The 22,394-nt window shown below is 42.4% G+C and overlaps 1 protein-coding gene across 6 annotated transcripts in view; it reads left to right on the top strand.

Moving 5' to 3' along the window:
* Positions 1 to 22,394, top strand: part of CSMD3 (CUB and Sushi multiple domains 3) — a 933,126-nt gene that overhangs the window by 578,184 nt on the left and 332,548 nt on the right. For all 6 annotated transcript variants that reach the window (XM_060243303.1, XM_060243304.1, XM_060243306.1 and 3 more), the window contains 2 exons: positions 18,807 to 18,989; positions 21,322 to 21,648. In XM_060243303.1, coding sequence (XP_060099286.1) covers positions 18,807 to 18,989; positions 21,322 to 21,648 — 510 coding nt within the window. The remainder of the gene's footprint in view (positions 1 to 18,806; positions 18,990 to 21,321; positions 21,649 to 22,394) is intronic.

The following is a 22,394-nucleotide window of genomic DNA, read 5'->3' on the forward strand; positions in this document are numbered from 1 at the left end:
CTTAACATGCCCAGCTCCTTCAGCCTTTCTTCATATTAATTAAGTTCAGATCTATTAAGTTATAGTATACTGTTATCTTATGCAAAATGTAATGTATATAGTCCACTTTTAAAGTATGCAAAATCCCAAAGGCAGTTAAAACAGATAGTATAAATTAAAATCTAAGCCAAATTAGTACATTGTCCAATAAACCAGCATTGGGGAAGAGAAGCCAGTGACAAAATCAGAAACAGCAGGAAAGACAATCTATTCAATAATCAAAGGTTCTTATGAAGAGCACTGGCTCTGAGACACCAGCAGAGGACTGAAAAAAGTATTCTTGATCTCTCACTGGTCTTTGCCATCTTGTGTTGGTCCTAGTATTGGAGTGTCCCTTATTTGTTACGGTTAAAGTGATAGCTAGAGATGGATTTAATTCCTTCTTTTGGGATAAACCCTTTGGAAGTTCTCCATGTAGAATCATGAAATTTCCGTCAAATAGCTATTCTAAAATAAATAAATAAGCTATTTAAGTCTAGTTTCCAGCTCTTTAAATATGGTTATGAAGCAAAGGGTAATTGCACAACACTGTTAAGCGCTTGTGTCTTTAATAAAGTATGAGAGAAATAACAAGTTACTTAACCATGAGCCCATTGTAAATGTATCCCTCACTAGCAGACCAAAAGTAAAGAAAAGATCTGACACTAAAGTGCAGAGAAAATTGTAATTGCACCAAAGTCCAAGAAACTGTACCTTTTGTCCAGTAGATAATAAATTCTTGAATTAGGCACTTGGGGGAAAGCAGCTTCAAGTTGTGCTACTGCACAGGTGCAAAGCTCCTCAACAGATTACTGTGCTTGAGATGGATGTCACCAGGGAACACTAAGGTGATCCAATCAAGAGGTCGCTTCACTTGTGATTGACAGAGCTTGAACAAGATATAGATTTGAGTCCAGTAGCACCTTAAAGACAAATAAAGTTGCCATGATATAAACTTTTGAGAGTCAAGCTCCCTGTGTCAGAGCTTGGACTCTCAAAAGTGTATTCCCTGGAAATCTTGGTCTTTAAGGTGCTACTAGGCTCAGATCCAGCTCTTCATCTACAGACCAACACAGCTTCCTACCTGAAACTATGAACAAGGTATGCTCACGTGATAAGCATGTTTGTGGCAAAGTTCTCAGCATGTTTATAAACTTAAGTGATTGTCATGAAATGCAGAGAAACACAGCATGCTGTACCAAAGACAGGGTGTTTATCATTAACCAAGTGAAAAGGTGTTTAGATGTGGAACTTAGAAAACTGGTGGTCCTCTGACCTTGGGAAGAAATGAAATATTAGATCACTCTGAAGGAGAAGTGAGGACCAAAAGACAGGGTCATCCTGATGTGATGTTGGCTGAATTTCACAACACATTGAAAATGGAGCTGGACCACAACCAAGCATCACCATCAAAGAATGTCCTTCGAAAGCATATTTGCCAGGTGGTCATAGCTGCATTGATAACAGACTTACTCTTGTTTTCTCTGTAACGATTATACTGTCTTCCTTCCCTCTGCTTCTGCTGCCATTGCTGAGAGAAGTAGCTGAAGCAAAAAGTGATCCTGTCCTAGTGCAAACCTTGCTGCCTTATGTAAGGACTATGTATTCTAATGGAACTAAATGTGTTCTAATCCTTGTAGCTGGAAGGGGAAAAAGAAGTTAGTTCCAATAATATATTAGAAGGGACACACAATATTCGTAAAATGAACTACTAATTCTAATCTGTCTGAAATAAAGTAGAGAAATAGGTGGGGGGGAGGGGGTTGGCATCTGATTTTTTGCCTGCTGTGTGACAGAGTGTTGGACTGGACTGGATTGCATTTCATGGCATTCACTTAAGTCTATGATCCAACATGGCTGCTCTTATGTTCTTATGGGGAACAACTCATTTAAATAACTAAATAAGGGTCCCAGTAGACTCTCACAAGAGGTATATGGAATTAAATAGGGGTCTGAAATTCTTCAACATGTGCAAGGTAAACCAGTTGAACTTTGGCTTTCCACTTCCCAGAAATATGGGTTCAGCATCATTTCCAGTAGAGATAGATTTTCCCCTGGCTTTCTGATATTAAAGATCAATCCTGTTCACAGTTCTTCTCAAGTCTATTAAGTAGAACTTACTCCAAGTATTCTTATATTTTATATATATATTTTTTTTATTAAGTTTCAGTATAAGGGAAAGGAATGATACGGGGATACACAAGCAAAAAAGGGAAAGAGTTGGGGGAAGAACAAAACAGAAAGAAAAGAAGTAAATATAGCTGTTACATTTCTACCTTCCAAACCTGATAATAAATTCTTTCTACCTACAAGTCTTAAATTTTAACCCAACACAACCATTACATTATACAGTCTTATTATTTTATTATATATTTTTTACTATTCTATTGCTTATGATATAAATCTAAACTATTCATCTTTAATACAAACAAACGAGAAAAGCAAAGAAACCAACCACAAAATAAAGCCCAGTGGTTAATTTTAACCATGTTAAGGATAAGCACTAACTTTAACAATATTGACAATAGTCATAAGCAGAGAAAATTAATATTTTTTTTATCCTTAATACTACCTTAATTGCTTCCAACAGAGGAAAAAATGAAAAAAATAACAAAAGACCAAAATAAAACCTAGCAGTACTTTATCTATTTTGATATCAACAGGTTCTATTGCTAAAAAAAGGGGGGGGGGGAGAACCAGGAGCAAATCTTTAAAATTTTCAAATACCTGTGTTGTCTACCTTATTATATATTGACCCAAATTAACTGTTTGTCTAGCCTGAATGTTTAAGATTCATTAAACTTTTTGGAGACTATATGTCCTATTTTCATATTACTCTAATAAACAGTGACAGCCTCATTTCCCATACTTATTATTTTACCTAAATAAGAAATCATACAATCTGTATAACCCACTCTCTATTAAATTGTTCTATTTAACTTTATTTTTAAAAAGTAGGATCCCTAGATGAAAATGGCCCCCTCTCTCACATTTATTTTTGCCTATGGAAAAAATTATACACCTCCATGACCCACTCTCTATTCAATTGCTCTATTTAGCTTTAAGAATATATGATCCATAGATAAAAATAACAAACAGAAGAGAAGCATTCAGATTTTAAAAGTCTCATTTGCCATTTCAAAGCTGCACGCCTCTAGAAGTCTCGCTTGTCATTTCAAAGCCATTTCAAGGCCGTCCACCAGTTCCCACCCGGGGCTCATGGTCCTGGGTGACTTCAACATCCATGCTGATGACACGGCCTCCACTCAGGCGATGGACCTAGTGTCTTCCATGGCGACACTGGGGCTCTCTCAATTTGTTACGACTCCCACGCACCAGGCCGGGCACACACTAGACCTGATCTTTGCGTCCGGGATTTTGGTGAACGATATCGCGGTAGAAGTGGTACCATGGTCGGATCACCTAACCCTTAAGGCCCGCGTGCGGACGCCACCCCAACCCTGTATGGGCGGAGAGCCTATTTTGGCTCGCCCCCGGAGCCTGATGGACCCGGAACGATTCCAAACGGCCCTGAGGGATCCTTGGCCCACTAGCAATTCCCTCAATGGCCTTGTGGAGACCTGGCAAGACCGGCTAACCAGGGCCATCGACGAAATAGCACCCCGGCGTCCTCTGCGCCCTCGTATGAGGCTGGCCCCATGGTACACCTTGGAATTGCGCCAGCTGAAACAAGGGCTCAGACGACTAGAGAGGCAGTGGAGACATACTCGGGACGAAGCAATGAGAACATCCTACAGAACGTTTATGAAGTCTTATGAGATGGCAGTCAAGGCTGCAAAGAAAAACTACTTTGCAACCAAGATTGCATCTGCAAACTCGCGCCCAGCACAATTGTTTAGAATAATTGGGGACCTTATAACATTGCCACAAGGCAAACCAAACATTAGAGAATTGGAGATTGGCTGTGAGGCATTTGCGAAATACTTTGCAGATAAAATCTCATTGCTCTGCCAAGACCTGCCTACCACCTTGGAAACAGTGAGTGAAATTGAGGCTCCGTGCCTGTCTTCAGATTTGGTGCTGGATCACTTCGACCCACTCAACCTGGAGGAGGTCGATGGGATCCTCTCCGCTGCTCACCCAACAACATGCGATTTGGATCCTTGCCCCTCTTGGCTGATTAAATCTTGCCAGAGGGAGCTTAGATGTCCTTTACGGGACATCATAAATAGATCCCTCACAGAGGGGCATTTCCCAATGCCCTTGAAAGAGGCGCTGGTTCGCCCTCTCTTAAAAAAATGTACAGCAGACCCGGCCGAATTGGCGAACTACCGTCTGGTGTCTAATTTACCATTTTTAGGTAAAATCATTGAGAGGGCAGTGGCGTTGCAGCTGCAGAGGTTCCTAGATGACGCTTCCGTTCTTGACCCGTGCCAGTCTGGGTTCCGACCGGGCCATGGGGCGGAGACAGTGCTGGTCGCCTTGGTAGATGACCTTCAGCGACAACTGGATCGGGGCGGCACTGCGGTACTGATGTTACTAGACCTGTCGGCGGCATTTGACACAGTCGACCATCAGTTGCTAAAGTGCTGCCTCGCCGACATAGGGGTTGGGGGGTTGGCCTTGCAATGGCTCTCGTCCTTCCTCTCTGGTTGGGGACAAAGGGTGGCTATTGGGGGTGAGCGATCCCAGAGGCACACACTTGATTGTGGGGTGCCTCAGGGAGCAGTTCTCTCCCCAATGTTGTTTAACATTTATATGCGCCCCCTTGCCCAGATTGTCCGGAGGTTTGGGCTGGGATGCCATCAATATGCAGATGACACCCAGCTCTATCTGCTAATGGACGGCCGGCCCGGCTCTGCCCCAGGGAACCTAGATCGGGCTCTGCAGGCTGTAGCGACGTGGCTCAGGTTGAGTGGGCTGAAGTTGAACCCAGCGAAGACAGAGGTCCTTTGTGTGGGTCGCGGCGCTCTAGGAGGGAAAATAGCTCTCCCAACCTTCGACGGCGAACCATTGAAACCAGCGCGCCAGGTTAAGAGTTTGGGCGTTTTACTGGAGCCTTCATTATCAATGGAGGCCCAGATAGCAGCCACTGCCAAGTCAGCATTCTTCCACCTGAAGCGGGCGAGGCAGTTGGCCCCCTTCCTGGAGCGTCGCTACCTTGCAACAGTGATCCATGCAACGGTCACCTCAAGATTGGACTACTGTAATGCCCTCTACTTGGGGCTACCTCTGTGCCAGACCTGGAAGCTACAGCTGGTGCAGAATGCGTCGGCCAGGCTACTATTGGGGCTCTCGAAATGGGAGCACATACGGCCGGGGCTGCGCGGACTGCACTGGCTGCCAGTCACCTACCCAGTCCAGTACAAAGTGTTGGTTATTACCTTTAAAGCCCTATATGGCCGAGGACCTGCCTACCTAAGGAACCGTCTCTCCCCATTTGAGCCCCAGAGGGCACTGAGGTCAGTGGGTAAAAATAAAATGACCATCCCTGGGCCGAGAGAGGTCAAACTCCAAAACACTAGAACACGGGCCTTTTCAGCCGCAGCTCCTGCACTGTGGAACCAGCTTCCGGAGGAAGTGCGGGCCCTGCGGAACCTTGACCAGTTCCGCAGGGCCTGCAAGACCGCCCTTTTCAGGCAAGCCTATAGTGATATCGACTGCTGAGTTGCTAAGAACAAAGAACCGCCATCTATAATACGATCATGGAACTATTTAAACTGGCAGAACCAGCGCCAGAACAGTTATTGCTGCCAGACACATTTAATATGATTTGAATTATGTATTTTAACTTATCTAACTGGTTTTTATATGTTTAATTTTGTAATTGTTAAATTTAAAGTTTTATCCATTTATGTTAATGTAAGAATTGTTGTTAGCCGCCCTGAGCCGCCTAGGCGGGGAGGGCGGGATATAAATAAAATTTATTTTTATTATTATTATTATTATTATTATTATTATTATTATTATTATTATTATTCCCTCTTATTAATTCCATGTTGACCAATTATGCGAAAGAGCAACAGTTTAAAATCCCTTCTTTTTGAAAGCTTTTCAAGCCTTGATCTTCTTGAAGTAATCTGCCTTTTCTCCCTTTGGCACATAGATTTGTTTTAATGAAAGCAATGAGATCTCCACGCCGTCACTTCCTGCTGTAAAAACTTTAATCATGCTCGATCTTTGCCTTCTTTTTGTAACTACACACAATGTCTCCATTTTGATATCTTTTGACTTCTTTTCCACTGGTATCAAGCATCGATATTTCTCAATAATCAGTCTTTTGTATTTAAATCAAAAGTTGCTTTATTGTAGAAACTCTGAAGCTTTACAAGGACAGAATCCTTGGAAGTAATGACGCATACAAGATTATACTGTTACTATATAGGATTAACAACAACAACAAGCCTTTATTGGCATAAAACAGATTTAGCAGTATAAATAAGAATATAAATAATATAAAATAATAAAGTACGCAGGAGAGCTAATGTACATAAAATGAGTAAAATATATGTAATTTCAAGTTTAACAAAATTAAATGAATAAAACAAATAAGATATGGTCATTCCAGAGCCAGTCTCTGTCGGATTTCCATGGCCTGTTGAAGAAATTTGGCAATCGTTAAAGTTAACTCAGAGCAGGTATCATTTAAAAGTCTGTAGACTTTGCCTGAATCAGCACAGCTCAACATATCTGCTAAAATATCTTTCAAATATGTACGACGAATATCATCATAAAGGGGACAATTCAACTATATTCTAAACATCTGTTGAGTAAATTTGAACAATGGATGACACGAGAAAAAATTCTTGGTCCGGAACAACTGGGATTTTGTAAAGGCAAAACTACTCTTGATCATTGTATATAGGATTAGTTCAAAGGATAACATACAGAGGCATTTTGAGTCACAGGTTCAAAGGTTAGGACATAATATCTAGTTTACTACTAAGGAATTTAGGTTATTAAAAACATCTCCGTTTCTCACACTTCTTCTAGACCTGATAAGAACTGTCTGTGTGAATGTAGAGGAAAGGCACCTCACAGCCAGGCTGCAGCGTAAACATCCTTGGGTTAAGAACATAATAAGAACATAAGAGAAGCCATGTTGAATCAGGCCAATGGCCATCCATTCCAACACTCTGTATCACACAGTGGCCAAAAAAATTATACACACACATACGCACTATGGCTGCCACTGATGTACCTCTGCTCCATATTTTTATCTAACCCCCGCTTGAAGCTGGCTATGCTTGTAGCTGCCACCACCTCCTGTGGCAGTGAATTCCACATGTTAATCACCCTTTGGGTGAAGAAGTACCTCCTTTTATCCGTTCTAACCCGACTGCTCAGCAATTTCATTGAATGCCCATGAGTTCTTGTATTGTGAGAAAGGGAGAAAAGTACTTCTTTCTCTACCTTCTCCATCCCATGCATAATCTGTAAACCTCTATCATGTCACCCCGCAGTCGACGTTTCTCCAAGCTAAAGAGCTCCAAGCGTTTTAACCTTTCTTCATAGGGAAAGTGTTCCAAACTTTTAATCATTCTAGTTGCCCTTTTCTGCACTTTTTCCAATGCTATAATATCCTTTTTGAGGTGCGGTGACCAGAATTGCACACAGTATTCCAAATGAGACCGCACCATCGATTTTTACAGGGGCATTATGATACTGGCTGATTTGTTTTCAATTCGCTTCCTAATAATTCCCAGCATGGTGTTGGCCTTTTTTATTATTTTTTATTGCACACTGTCTTGACATTTTCAGTGAGTTATCTACCATGACCCCAAGATCTCCCTCTTGGTCAGTCTCTGCCAGTTCACACCCCATCAACTTGTATTTGTAGCTGGGATTCTTGGCCCCAATGTGCATTACTTTGCACTTGGCCACATTAAACCTCATCTGCCACGTTGACGCCCACTCACCCAGCCTCAACAGATCCCTTTGGAGTTCCTCACAATCCTCTCTGGTTCTCACCACCCTGAACAATTTAGTGTCATCTGCAAACTTGGCCACTTCACTGCTTACTCCCAACTCTAAATCATTTATGAACAAGTTAAAGAGCATGGGACCCAGTACTGAGCCCTGTAGCACTCCACTGCTTTCCGTCCTCCACTGCGAAGACTGCCCATTTATACTCACTTTCTGCTTCCTATTAATTAGCCATTTTTTGATCCAGAAGAGGTTAGATGGATTTACTATTTGCCCAACCTTTGGGAAAAGGGAGGGAGGTGGTGGATACTAACGGCCTCCTTTCTGTCTAAGAACTCACCATTGTACTTTGAAATATGCACGCTTGACAACCGGATCTTTATCCACCTCTCTCATCTCCGTAGACATCACTGGGAACCCTTCACCACTCAGCTCATGTAAATATTCAGTTTTGCTGTGTTTTAAAATAAAGGATTCCACCTTGTCTTGTATCAACTCTGTCAGCAAACCAATTTCCTGCTTTAAGGAGGATATGGCAACCATAATATCTTTTTTATCAAATGCTTCAGGTTGATTCGCCATCTTCTTCACAGTATAACTCAGTCTTATAATCAAAGTTAAAAAACAACTCAAAGTCCCAGATGGTATCTCTTTCTAAATCTCCTCCAGCCTTGTACTTTTCTCTTACAGCCCAGTTGTAAAAATTTCAGTCCCAATCAGGTATCGAAAGCATTTCTCTTAAAGATGTATCCGACTTTTATTCAGACCATATTGAAATAAAACAATGCTCTCATTATAGCTTGTTTAATTGTAAGCCAAATCCATTCAAATATCCATGTTCAGTCCAATTTAAATTATTCACAGTTCTTAAGTTTGTTCTTTGTCTTTTTGAAGCCTCCCTTGGGGGAAGAAAGGGAGGGGATATCCTCCTCTTCCCCTTTTTTTGAACAATCCCAATTGGCGTTATAACAAAAGATCCATTAATTGGTAGTAGTAAAAAGAAAGACTTACTTGCATGACAGCATTTTGATGATTAAGGTAGAAATATGATGTGATAGAAGCTTGTTAAAAGAAGAAAGCAGTCTGGCATTCATCTCTTACTGCCATAATGGCAACTGCAATTTCCCTGGATCCTGTAGAGCCCCGTGCTATCAGAAGACCCCACCAGTGTTTCCTCAAGATGCCACAGCTGTGGTACCCCTCCTACCTCCCGGTTTGGGGGGTCACCGAGAGCGAGCTCCATGGACCCCACTGAGCTCAAGATGCCAAAACCCAGAAGTTCCTACTCCAAGTGTTCTTATCCAGAGTTACCTTAGCGTAAACTCATTGAAAAGTCAGACAATTTTGTATTTTTATCACAGTGTTTTTCCAGTGATTTCCAGAAGCCAGTTTACATCCCATCTACTTTATCTAGAGAAGTAAAAGGAAACTGATTCATAGAGATCTTAACAACAACAAATACAACTATCTATGGCCCCATTCTAGCAAGAAAGATCTATCCATGTAAAAATATTTTAAATGCAGATGTGTACATGGACCCACATCCACTTCTGCATTATGATGCCCATGTGGGCCATCTTGGACTGGTTAAATCTGATGTTTAATGAAAATGGTGGTGCACATCCAGGGTGACCTATTATCAGGGCTGCTTTTTTTTAAGCAGGAACACACAGGAATGCAGTTCTGGCTGACTTGGCTAGGACTCCAACTAAAAAAAAAGATCTCCGGTAGAGGGCACTAAGCAGCCACACACTCCCAGACCACACACTCTGTTCTCTCTGCTGCCTCCAGCTTCCAATGGGCTTGTGAAGAGAGTGAGAGATGCAGAGCTTTCTACGAGCACCCCGTCACAGGAGAAGCTGGGCCTGCTGCTGCCCACTCAACCACATGTGACTCTTCCTCTCTCTGGCCATGTTTTGGGATCTCTCATTGGGCTGTGTGAGATCATATATCCATGAAATGCAGCTGATGGCACTGTACTGTTCTGTGTCAATATGTGGAAAGTAACCTACTGCATGGGTGATGCCACTTCTGGTGACATCAAAGAATGTGGCCTAATATGCAAATGAGTTCCTGTTGAATTTTTTTCTACAAAAAAGCCCTGCCTATTATAACAATTTTTAGGGTTGTCAGGTGTGGGTTGGAAAATACATGGAGACTTGGGGGTGGATCCCAGAATGGGGAGGTTTGGGGGAGGGGCCTCAGCATGGTACAATGCCATAGAGTTCACCCTTCAAAGCAGCCATTTTCTCCAGGAGAGCTGATATCTGCCAGCTGGAGATCAATTGTAAAAACAGGAGATCGTTGAACCCCACCTAGAGGCTGGCAACCTTAATTTAAATCAGATCCTTAAAAAATAATAAATATTTAAATGAAATATTCGGATGTATTTGTTAATGTCTCTGGTGATATAAGTATTCTGCTTTGCAGAAACCTTTCCATTGCTTTTATATTCAATGTGCTGTGACGTTCACAGTCTGATCTGTTTTACTTGAACAGAAGAAACTGGATAGACAAGTTGCTTCTGTAGGGATTGAAGCCAGAGTCATTCTGTCAAAACACATTTGTACAGCAAGTGACCATCCTATCTCCCTACGGGTTTAGTGAGTCACCTAAACATGTCTGACCTCTATGACTAGGGCAAGTACGCAAAGGACAGAATTTTTTTATTTCACAAATGGACTACCTATTAACTCTTGTTCAGCATCTCTGTGGACACCACAGCAATAAATTCTTCTGACAGAAGTTGTAAAAAATTGTAGTTGTCCCTCAAAGCAATATTTACACTTATTTTGCATTCTGCCCCCCCCCCACCCACAGAGTTCTCCTACTTTCATAGGTGCCACAAAAGAAGCTGGAGTAAGACATTCCCTGAGCGATACTTTCATTCCCTGTGGAGGAGGGAAAGAATTTAGCAAAAATAGTTACAGATTTGACTTTGATATATAATTATAGCACAATAAGAACAATAATGCCCTGACCTACATGGCCTAAGCTAGGACAGTCTTGTCAAATCTTGGAAGCTAAACAGTTCCCAGTTAGTACTTGGATGGGAGACTACCAAGTAAGTCAAGGGTTGCTATGCAGAGTTACGCAGTGACAAACCACCTCTGCTCATTTCTCACTTTGAAAACTCCATGGAGTGGTCATATATCAGTTATGACTTGATGACACTTCCCATATACATACAAAATAACAATTGCACCATATACTAAGTCCTTAGTACTTGTTTTGTGAATTGTAAAAAAGGTAAAGGTAGTTCCCTGTGCAAGTCTCAGTTGTATCTAACTCTGGGGCGACGTCACATCACAACGTTTTCATGGTAGACTTTTATGGGGTTGTTTTGCATTGCCTTAATTGTAGTCATTTGTAAATTGAATTTATCATGGTCAAAACATGATCAAAACCCTGTGTGTTGTTTATCCAAAGGATTCTTTCATATCTAGAAAATCTGAAGGACTATTCTTCATTGCTCATGTTTATTATAGTTTTATTTATTGGGGGGGGGGGGTTGAGGAGAGGCACCAGATGCTGTACTGAACATGTGGTGCTTCTACCTCCAAAAAGCCCCCCCCAGTCCAGATACCCATGGGTTGATTCTTCATTATACCCTATGGGAATCAGTCTCCATAGGGTATAATGGAGTGTCCAGCAGACATTTTCCTCCCCCCCTTCTGATAACCCTGAAGCGGGGGAAGGGTCTCCAAACCTTGGAATCCTCTGTCCTCAACTGGGTATTGGCAACCCTAAGTATGGGAAAATATTTTGCTATGATCCTGTTTCTATAATAGTGTGCTTCCCAGATGACTTCAGTCATGGAATGCAGATTTGTTTGTTGTTTTTCCTGTCAGCTTTCAACTCATAGATATCTTCTGATGATAAAAGATTTGAGAGAGAGTGGGTTTAGACAATATTTTAGGGCAAAAATATTTGTTTTTTAAAAGGGGAAAGAAAAAAAATAGAGAGAGGGATAATGGACAACTTTTTTGTATACTGTAATGTGTGGAGGTTTTTCTCAGACTTGATGCCCATTTTTCTAGAATAGACCGTGAGGAGTTAAGAGAAAAGGTGAAACTTCAGACTATTGTTTTGATTGAAAGATTATTGATTTAGAAGCTGGAGATATTCATTTACATATAGAACTGCCTTTAGGATTTGCCTCTTGTATGGAAAATCTGATGAAAATGAACTAAACCCTTTCAGGCTACCCAGGTTCTATGGAACCGGGTGTTGTAACTGCTGGTTTTATGAAGTAGATAGGGTGGACTTTTTCATTATGTAGTGAATATGTAAACAGGGAACAGATTACTAGAAACAAATGGTGGAAATTATATCAGTCAAATTAGAGAGACAGATTCCTTATAAACCAGAGAGTTACTGTTATACTGTGTAGTTGATATGTGTAAAAAATCATCATGCAGTAGTATTAGATGTGATTCCCACAGCCAGATTGGTTTTGCTTGGGTTGTCAACCTTCTGGTGTTGTGTGGAGTTCTCTCAGAATTACATTTGATCTCCAGACTACAGAGATGAATTCTTTTGGAGAAAATGGCAACTTTAGAGGGCAAAATCTATCATATACCATAGATTCTTGGAGAAACACCTCTCCCCCCTCCAGAGGCACTATCCCCAACTATCCAGGAATTTCCAGGATGGAGTTGGTAAACCTAGCCTCTGTGTGCGTATGAAAGAGAAACAGAAATAATTCCAGATTAGATTCATAATGGTTGGGGGTTCTGGAGAGAATGCAACTTGTAATAAAATATCAGAAATAGAGCTCTTAATTTTACAGGATGTTTATAGTTGCACCAATTGTTGTACCTATTTTTATTGTTGTACATTGCACGTATCATATATAATTTTATTATGTGTATCTTATTTGTTGTATTTTTAAACAAGAAGTTAAATAAATTGAACACACACGCATTCATATATAGCCATTTAAAGGGATATATATTTTGTGATTTAAAGTAGGGTGGATAGATAGATATTTTTATTTATTGATTTGATTTGACTTGTATCCCTCCCTCCCCACAGAAGCAAGCTCAGATAGATAGATAGATAGATAGATAGATAGATAGATAGATAGATAGATAGATAGGTAGGTAGGTAGGTAGGTAGGTAGGTAGGTAGGTAGGTAGGTAGATAGATAGATAGATAGATAGATAGATAGATAGATAGATAGATAGATAGATAGATAGATAGATAGATAGATAGATAGATAGATAGATAGATAGATAGATAGATAGATAGATAGATAGATAGATAGATAGATAGAGCCATTTGAATTTAGACAGGATGCAACATACTGATTTTCTTGAGAGGCAGTAATGTGCATTTATTGGAATGGAATTGTGAAGTCCCTGTTCTCTCTCTCTCTCGGCTTGACTTCGCGAACGAAGATTTAAGAAAGGTGCAGTAGTCGACGTCTGCTGCAGGCTCGCTGGTGGCTGACAAGACCAATGCGGGACAGGCAGGTCCGGCCACAGTGGCTGCAGGGAAAAGTCTGATTTGGGGTTGGTGCTGTAGCAGTACGATTCTTCCTCAATCTCCTTTTGTCCTCAAGACCAGCTATGCGTGCGTTCTCAAAGGAAGAGACAGCCTGGTGGATGGTGTACCTCCATGCTTTGCGATCTGAGGCTAGGTCAGACCACTGGTGATGGTTAATGCAACAGGTACCAAGGGATTTCTTCAAGGAGTCCTTGTACCTCTTCTTTGGTGCCCCTCTATTTCGATGGCCAGTGGAAAGTTCGCCATACAGCGCAATCTTAGGAAGGCGGTGGTTTTCCATCCTGGAGATATGCCCTGCCCAGCGCAGCTGCGTCTTCAACAACAATGCCTTGATGCTTGTAACCTCCGCCCGCTTGAGGACTTCAGTGTTGGTCACAAAGTCACTCCAGTGGATGTTGAGGATGGTGCAAAGGCAGCGCTGATGAAAGCGCTCAAGGAGTCGCAGGTGATGATGGTATAATACCCATGATTCGGAGCCATGGATGGGGGTTGTCATCACAACCGCTTTGTAAACATTGATCTTTGTGCCTTTTTTCAGATGCTTGTTGCTCCACACTCTTTTATGCAGTCGGCCAAATGCACGGTTTGCCTTTGCCAGTCTATTGTCAATCTCCTTGTCGATCTTGGCGTCTGAGGAGATGATGCACCCCAGGTAGCTGAACTGCTGGACTGTCTTCAAAACTGATTCACCCACAGTGATGCAAGGAGGATGATAAGCTTCCTGGGGTGCAGGCTGGTGGAGAACTTCTGTCTTCTTCAGACTAACTTCTAGGCCAAATAGCCTGGCAGCCTCTGCAAAGCAGGACGTCATATGCTGCAGAGCTGATACCAAGTGGGAGACCAGTGCAGCATCATCAGCAAACAGTAGCTCTCAGATAAGTTTTTCCATTGTCTTGGAGTGGGCCTTTAGTTGCCTCAGGTTGAACAGGCTGCCATCGGTGCGATAGCGGATGTAGACACCATCGTCATCATCTAAATCTACTGCGGCTCTTTGAAGCATCATGCTAAAGAAGATCGTAAAGAGAGTTGGCGCGAGAACACAGCCTTGCTTTACACCTGTGCCTATTGGGAAGGGCTCCGAGAGATGGTTGCAGTGTCTGACTTGGCCTCGCTGGTCTTCATGTAGCTGGATGACCATACTGAGGAACCTTGGGGGACATCCTAAACGTTCCAAGATTTGCCACAGGCCGTTCCTGCTAACGGTATCAAAAGCTTTGGTAAGGTCGACAAAAGTCACATATAGACCCTTGTTCTGTTCCCTGCATTTCTCTTGGAGCTGCCTGAGAACAAATACCATGTCTGTGGTGCTCCTATTAGCTCTGAAGCCACACTGGCTCTCTGGGAGGAGTTCTTCTGCAATGGTGGGCACCAGTCTGTTCAGGAGTATTCTAGCAAAGATTTTGCCTGCGATGGAGAGCAGGGTTATCCCCCGGTAATTGGAGCAGTCTGACTTTTCCCCTTTGTTCTTATGTAGAGTAATGATGATTGCATCGTGAAAGTCCTGTGGTAGTTTGCCTTGTTCCCAGCAGGTGACAAGTACTTTGTGAAGTTTGCTATGTAGTACTATGCCCCCATGCTTCCAGATCTCTGGTGGGATTCCATCAACTCCCGCTGCCTTGCCACTTTTCAGTTGCTTGATGGCTTTAACAGTCTCTTCTAGGGTGGGGATCTCATCCAACTCTGTTTTCACTGGTTGAAGTGGGGTGAGGTGGATTGCTGAATCTTGAACTACGCGATTGGCACTGAAGAGAACCTGAAAATACTCCGACCACCGGTTCAATATGGATGCCTTGTCTGTGAGCAGCACTTGGCTGTCTGCACTACGCAAGGGACTCTGAGTCTGATATGATGGACCATATACTGCCTTCAGGGCTTTGTAGAGCACTCTTAAATCACCAGTGTCTGCACACAGCTGCGTTCTCTCTGCAAGCTTGGTCCACCACTTGTTCTGAATGTCTCGAAGCTTGTGCTGGAGGTTGCTACCTACAGCGCGAAAGGTTGCTTTTTTCGTGGGACAGGAGGGCTGAGCAAGATGTGCTTGGTAGGCAGATCTCTTTTTCGGCAGTAATTCTTGGATCTCTTGTTTGTTCTCGTCAAACCAGTCCTTGTTCTTCCTTGTGGAGAACTCGAGGACTTCTTCAGAGGTCAACAGGATGGTAGTTTTTAGGTGTTCCCAGAGTGCTTCTGGAGAAGGATCTGTGAGGCAACTGGGGTCCTCAATTCTTGTCTGGAGTTTTGCCTGGAAGGCAGCTTTAACTTCGGCTGACTGAAGGCTGCCAACCTGAAACTTCCTCGGGGGGATACCACCTCTCCTAGGTGTAGATTTAAAGTAAAGACGGAGATTGCAGCGTACAAGACGATGATCCATATGACATTCTGCACTGGGCATTACTCGGGTGTGTAAGACATCTCGAAGGTCTCTCTGGCACACCAGAATGTAGTCAATAAGGTGCCAATGCTTGGACCGTGAGTGCATCCAGGTTGTCTTCAGACTGTTCTTCTGCTGGAAGATAGTGTTGGTAATGGTGAGCTGATGCTCCTTGCAGAATTCTAGCAGGACGCGCCCGTTATCATTGCAGTTGCCAATGCCGTGTTTTCCAAGTACTCCTTTCCAGGCTTCCGAGTCTTTACCTACTCTGGCATTGAAGTCGCCAAGGATGATCACCTTGTCCACTGTAGGGGTCTTCCGTACGAGGTTGCGTAGATCAGCATAGAACTTGTTCTTTTCTGCAGAATCTGCTTGAAGGGTTGGGGCATACACACTGAAGAGTGTTGCATGCTGCTTGTTTTGAAGTGGGAGGCGCATAGACATGATGCGATCTGAGTGACCTGTTGGCAGGTTTTCGAGTTTAGAGGCAATAGAATTCCTGACCATGAAGCCAACGCCAGAAAGGTGGCTCTCAGCCTTTGACTTACCCGACCAGTAGAGGGTATAGCCAGCACTGTGTTCTTGAAGACTACCTTCCTCAGGGGAACGGACCTCACTGAGAGCTGCTATGTCGATATTCAACCTGAGTAGTTTGTGGGCAACTAGAGCAGAGAGTCGTTCAGGGCGACCACTGTCTACTGTGTCAAGCATGGTTCTGATGTTCCAACACGCAAGCTTTAGTCTTTGCACACTTTGTGAGGCAGGTACATGCCTTTTCTTTGTTGTTATTTTTCGACCCCAAATAAGGATGCCTGTTGACCGCTGCTAGCTAACTGGGGGGGAGGAGACGAGCTTGTTTAGGCCACCTTTTCTAGGCCCCTCTCCATACGGAGCAAGCAGTGCTGTCCCTAAATAGGGCTGCTTGGTCGTTCAGGGTGCTGCTAAAAAATGCTTTCATCTCCGGGTCAGCATCAGGCGACCAATACCCTGAACCGCCTACATGCAGGATCGGGACTGCAGCATCCAGTGGCATCTTCCACCTGCCGTTTCGCCCCTTGCCCATCACTGCAGGACTTGGTATGTTGTGGGTTGTGGATGTGGATACCCTTCAGGCCTGCGCAGAGGAATTTTTAGGTGAAGCGCAGTGTGCGCAGTACTGGCTCCACCCTTTCACCATGGGGTCATCTGCCATGGCCCTGTAAGCTGGGACGCCGGCAGCGAGTCCTCCAGGTGGTAGATGTTACATTAACGAGCTCTGTCTGCCCAGGCTTGATGTTAGAGTTTTCCTTCTTTTGGCTGGCGAGGTTGGTGAGCCCAACCTGCCCATCCGGTTATACCGCCGGACATTCGGTCGCACCATGACGTGGCAAACTCTGTGAAAACGGGGGGGACCAGCGAGAAGGTGTTGCCACGGATGCAGTAATGTAGGAGAGGCCATTGCAGTGACCATCTGCCAGGCATAGCCAGACAGTGACCACGCAGCATTCACTACACCAGGAAAGAAGAGGCTATGTGTTGCGCATGCACTTTCCCTGGGGGGGGCAGGACACCCAGAGGGAGCCCACCCCCCCATTCCCTGTTATACTGAAAGGAAAACAGCTGTTCATGGGAGCGGTATAAATAAATGGAAATACATACATGCGTACAAACATACATACATACAGTACATACGTATAATTATGCACAATACTGAACTGGGCCATGGACCATGCTCTATGAGTCTCTCCCTTCCCCCACTCCAGGGCAGTAATACTCCAGATTTTGGTGATTAGTTATCCAGATTCTATTGCACTCCTTCTCAATGTGTGCTGTTCTTGGGAAGAAAGAACTTCCCATGCTGGCTGCAGCCCATGACAACATGATAAGTTTTGAGAAGTCTGGCATTGGAAATATGGAACGTTTACTGGTTTTTAAGGTTTTAACTGTTTTAAATGTTTAATGGTTTATATATTTAAATATTGTTTAATTTTTATGTTGATCAATTGCTGGAAGCTGCCCTGAGCCACTTGTGGGAAGGGTGGGATACAAGTCATAGATAGATAGATAGATAGATAGATAGATAGATAGATAGATAGATAGATAGATAGATAGATAGATAGATAGATAAATAAAATGATGAAGCCATCATGAGTTAATTGAATTCTGCTTCTTTGGTGGTGGAAGGTGCCTTCAAGAAAACTTACGGTGACCCTGTAGGGTTTTCAAGTAAAGAGATAAATTGAGGTGGTTTGCCATTGCCTGCCTCTGTGGAGTGATCATGAACTTCCATGTAGGTCTCCCATCCAGTTGCTAACCAGCACCAGTCTTGCTTAACTTCCAAAATCTGATGAGAGCAGGCTAGCCTGAGACTCCAGGTCAGGGATTTGCTTGTGTAGAGAGTCCACATGAGTCAACTAGACTGTGGGTGATAATCTAATATTGTCCTGACCAAACCTGACTAAATGACACTTTAAAAAGCAACTGGTATATGCTTATCCAAGACAATATACTAGGGATCCTAGCTTCCAGGTGGGGCATGGGGATCCCCCATAATTGCACCTCATATCCATACTACAGAAATTAGTTCCACTGGAGAAATGGATGTGTTGGAGGGTGGATTCCACAGCATTGTACCCCACTCAGTCCCCTGTCCTCCCCAGGCTCCACTCCTAAATCTCTAGGAGTTTCCCAACCTGCATCTGGCAACTCTAACCTCCAATCTCCTGCCGGTCACCAGTGGGGACATGGCAACCCTACAATATACTTTTCAGGAATTAATGACATTTGTCCTATAACTAAATAACTGTAAGTGTGTGGGACTAATTTTCAAAATGCACTTTAAAAATGTGATTGTAGAAATCTTACTTTCCATAAGTCTGAAAATATTATCTACAATGTAGAGTCTAGAAATGGCAGTATGGGGGGGGGGGGGAGTGTTCTCACAGTCTCCTCCCTCTCCCACTGTTTTCATATTTGGAAGAATGGCTATTGACTGTTTAATTTGTTTATTTGACAATAAAATATGTATCTGTTATTTCCACAGAGATTGAAAAAGAAAGCTGTGGGGATCCTGGAACTCCATTATATGGCATTAGAGAAGGGGATGGATTTTCCAATCGTGACATGTTAAGGTTTGAGTGTCAGTTTGGGTTTGAACTGATTGGAGAAAAATCTATTGTTTGTCAAGAGAACAACCAATGGTCAGCAAACATACCGATTTGCATTTGTGAGTACTACACAATTTACTGAAATATTTTTCAAGAAATACATTGATCACAAATAGCAAACTGCTATGTATTGGAGAATTTTCCCTGTAAAAATAATGGTCTGATTTCACAACTTAGTTCTAAGTAAAATAAATGTTTCCTGCCATTGTGCAGAAATGATTTGATTAGAATCTACAACTCTGTTCTGCTAACTGTAATATTTTCCTTTGGCACAGAAACTCTTCCACTGATTCAAGTATCTCTCCCGCTGACTGAAAAGTTCCCTAATCGCACCAGATGAATAAAAATAATCTCATGGATCCATCTGATTACTGTTATTACTAGTGGGGCTGCTGGATCCTTTCATATAATACTGCCATGCTGTGATTTTGTATAAAGCAGTATATTTTATATTTATATTTTATCTCACATTAAAACTGTTTTATAGATGCTATTAGAAGCCAATTATATTTCATGAAGTTAGTAGTGACTGAATTGTAATCAAGGCCATTTAAATTATTTACGGATCTTTTCTTCTCCCCTCCATGCATTATAAATGAATCCTTTTAGTACATACATAATCACAGAGATATATATTTTGATTGTCTAACATTATTATCACACAGTGTGAAATTTAGCAATTATATAATGTATTGTCTATATGATATAGTAACGAGTGTATCTTTGAGGGCTTCTACAACAGCATTGGAAGAAGAGCATGCAGTGAGAGTAATAGAGCACAGTCCCTCAATTAAATAGTTATGAGTTGCATTAGTGTTAGTGAAATAGTATTATTAAATAGGAAATATTCTATGGCTAACAAGGAATGCTGGGGAGGGGGCCCTTTGTGGCTAATGTAATTCTGCTGCTTATTTGAGAACTATAGATTATCAAGACAGCACTGACCTTCTGTTTATTAATCTCCACTGTGGAATTATTCCTCTAAAAAAAAAGGTAAAGGTAGTCCCATGTGCAAGCATCAGTCGTTTCCAACTCTGGGGTGATGCTGCTTTCACAAAGTTTTCACAGCAGACTTTTTAGGGGGGTGGTTTGCCATTGCCTTTCCCAATCATCTACACTTTCCCCCCAGCAAGCTGGGTACTCATTTTACCAACCTTGGAAGGATGGAAGGCTGAGTCAACCTGGAGCCGGCTACCTGAACCCAGCTTCCACTGGGATCAAATTCAGGTTGTGAGTGGTGGGTTCCAGCTGCAGTACTGCAGCTTTACGACTCTGTGTCATGGGGCTCAGCAGGGCTTTTTTTGTAGCAGGAACTCCTTTGCATATTAGGCCACACCCCTCTTATGTAGCCAGTCCTCCAAGAGGTTACAGGGCTCTTTTTACAGGGCCTACTGTAAGCTCTTGGAGGATTGGCTACATCCAGGGGTGTGGCTTAATATGCAAAGGAGTTCCTGCTACAAAAAAAGCCCTGGAAACAAGTATTACCAAAAGCAGGTTTTGGGTTTGTTTGTTTTTTAAACAGGAATGCACAGGAACACAGTTCCAGGTGGCTTGGCATCAGAGGGTGTGGCCTAACATGGAAAGGAGTTCCTGCTGAGCTTTTCTTTAAAAAAAATCCCTGACCAAAAGTAAGAGCTGTTGGACATGGCTAAATCTGGAGGCCTAATGTGATTTCAATGCACCATGAATGACTTTATTTTTCCCAGTTGTCTACTGTTAACAGTTATCCTCACCAATAGAAAAGAGGACGTTGTAGCAGATGAGATAACCCATTTGAAACACTCTGCATTGGTTTTGCAGTCAAGCACATAGCCATTTGCCCTGATTTGGCTACAGTTATCCTTCCACAAGAGTAGGTTTGTTTGTATCCTCAGGTGGAGCACAATAAAGGGGGGACATCATAAAGGGAGGAATCACATCCAGCAATCTCTGTACTCAGCACAACTGTCCAAGACGGCACAATCCTGGTGCCCCTGCCCAGTTGATTTCAAGAAGAGCAAGAGAGATACCTTCCTCCTGTGTATCCAAAAGGCCTTTGCAGCACCAATCAGCTGTTGGGACAGTGGAACTGAGAAATAGTTCCTTGCCCTGAGCAAAGCTTATTTCCTTCCACATCCCACCTCTCTTGAAAGCCAACAGAGGCTTCGCAGCATAATCTTTTTGTCCTAACTGTGGTTGTCACAATGAATGTTCATGAAGTTGCTACAGTGGATGCTCATCCTTTTGTTTCACTTGTGGTTTTCCAGATCAGCATCATTAGTTCTTTGAGTTGAAATAATTAGCACATTTGATAAAAATTTAACAATGAGATTGCTATTGGAAAATGTGTCTTGAAAAGCCAGTAGAATAATTTCTGATTTGTTTTTTTTTTTTCAATTTCTTTCTTGACAGTTCCTTGTCTTTCTAATTTCACGGCACCAATGGGGACTGTTCTTTCTCCGGATTACCCTGAGGGATATGGAAATAACTTGAACTGCATCTGGACAATCATTTCAGACCCAGGAAGTCGCATCCATCTCTCCTTTAATGACTTTGATTTGGAGTCCCAGTTTGACTTCCTTGCAATTAAAGATGGTGACTCTCCAGACTCTCCAATACTTGGCACTTTTACTGGAGCTGAAGTGCCCTCCCATCTGACTAGTAACAGTCATATTTTACGTCTGGAATTTCAGGCTGACCACTCGATGTCAGGACGTGGATTTAACATCACATATAATAGTGAGTAACTTTTTAACTTCACAATCTAAAGTTCAGATGCAAGCCATTCTTTATAGTACTATGACAGCCAAGTATTTCAGGTTCTGGATGTTTTGTTTCATAGATTTCACTGGTCAGATGCAAAATCAGTTCCAGAGGTATACAGAAAGAAGTAGCTGGAGTAATGTCCTTTCACTTGTTCTAGTGCTGTGCTCTTGTCAATACTTTGAATAGCTACTTTATTTCCTGACTTTCTATTAGTACAGAGCTATGCTCCAACCACATAATGCCTAGAGAGTATTAATAATATACAATGTCCATACAGGAACACATTCATTATCCCACTAGCAGTCTTCACCATATGTTTATGCAGTAGCTCAGCAAATAGATGATTCCCCCCTCCCCCGGTCACTTTAGATTCCCCACAAAACACCTGTTATTTTGAGTGTTTGCAAGTCATTAAAAAAAAACCAATAAATTTGTATGTCTGTCATATATTACAATGGACCTGTTGCATTTTGTTTATCAGATCACCTGGGGATTGGCAACCCTATTTATATCCTACATCACCTCCTCAGACTCAAGATGTCTAACAAAGCGGCAAGAGCCACAAAGGCATAAATACATTATAAACATCAATATAAAAACAACACACAGATAATGTACAGTTTAAAAAGGCTGTCAAATTCTGCCAAACTGTTTGCCAGCATCTACCCAATGCCCTCTGGAATAAAATCATCTTTCATGCCTTCCATTCTGGGCAGAAA

Source organism: Heteronotia binoei, chromosome 7 (assembly GCF_032191835.1).
Source record: "Heteronotia binoei isolate CCM8104 ecotype False Entrance Well chromosome 7, APGP_CSIRO_Hbin_v1, whole genome shotgun sequence".
Lineage (NCBI taxonomy): Eukaryota > Metazoa > Chordata > Lepidosauria > Squamata > Gekkonidae > Heteronotia > Heteronotia binoei.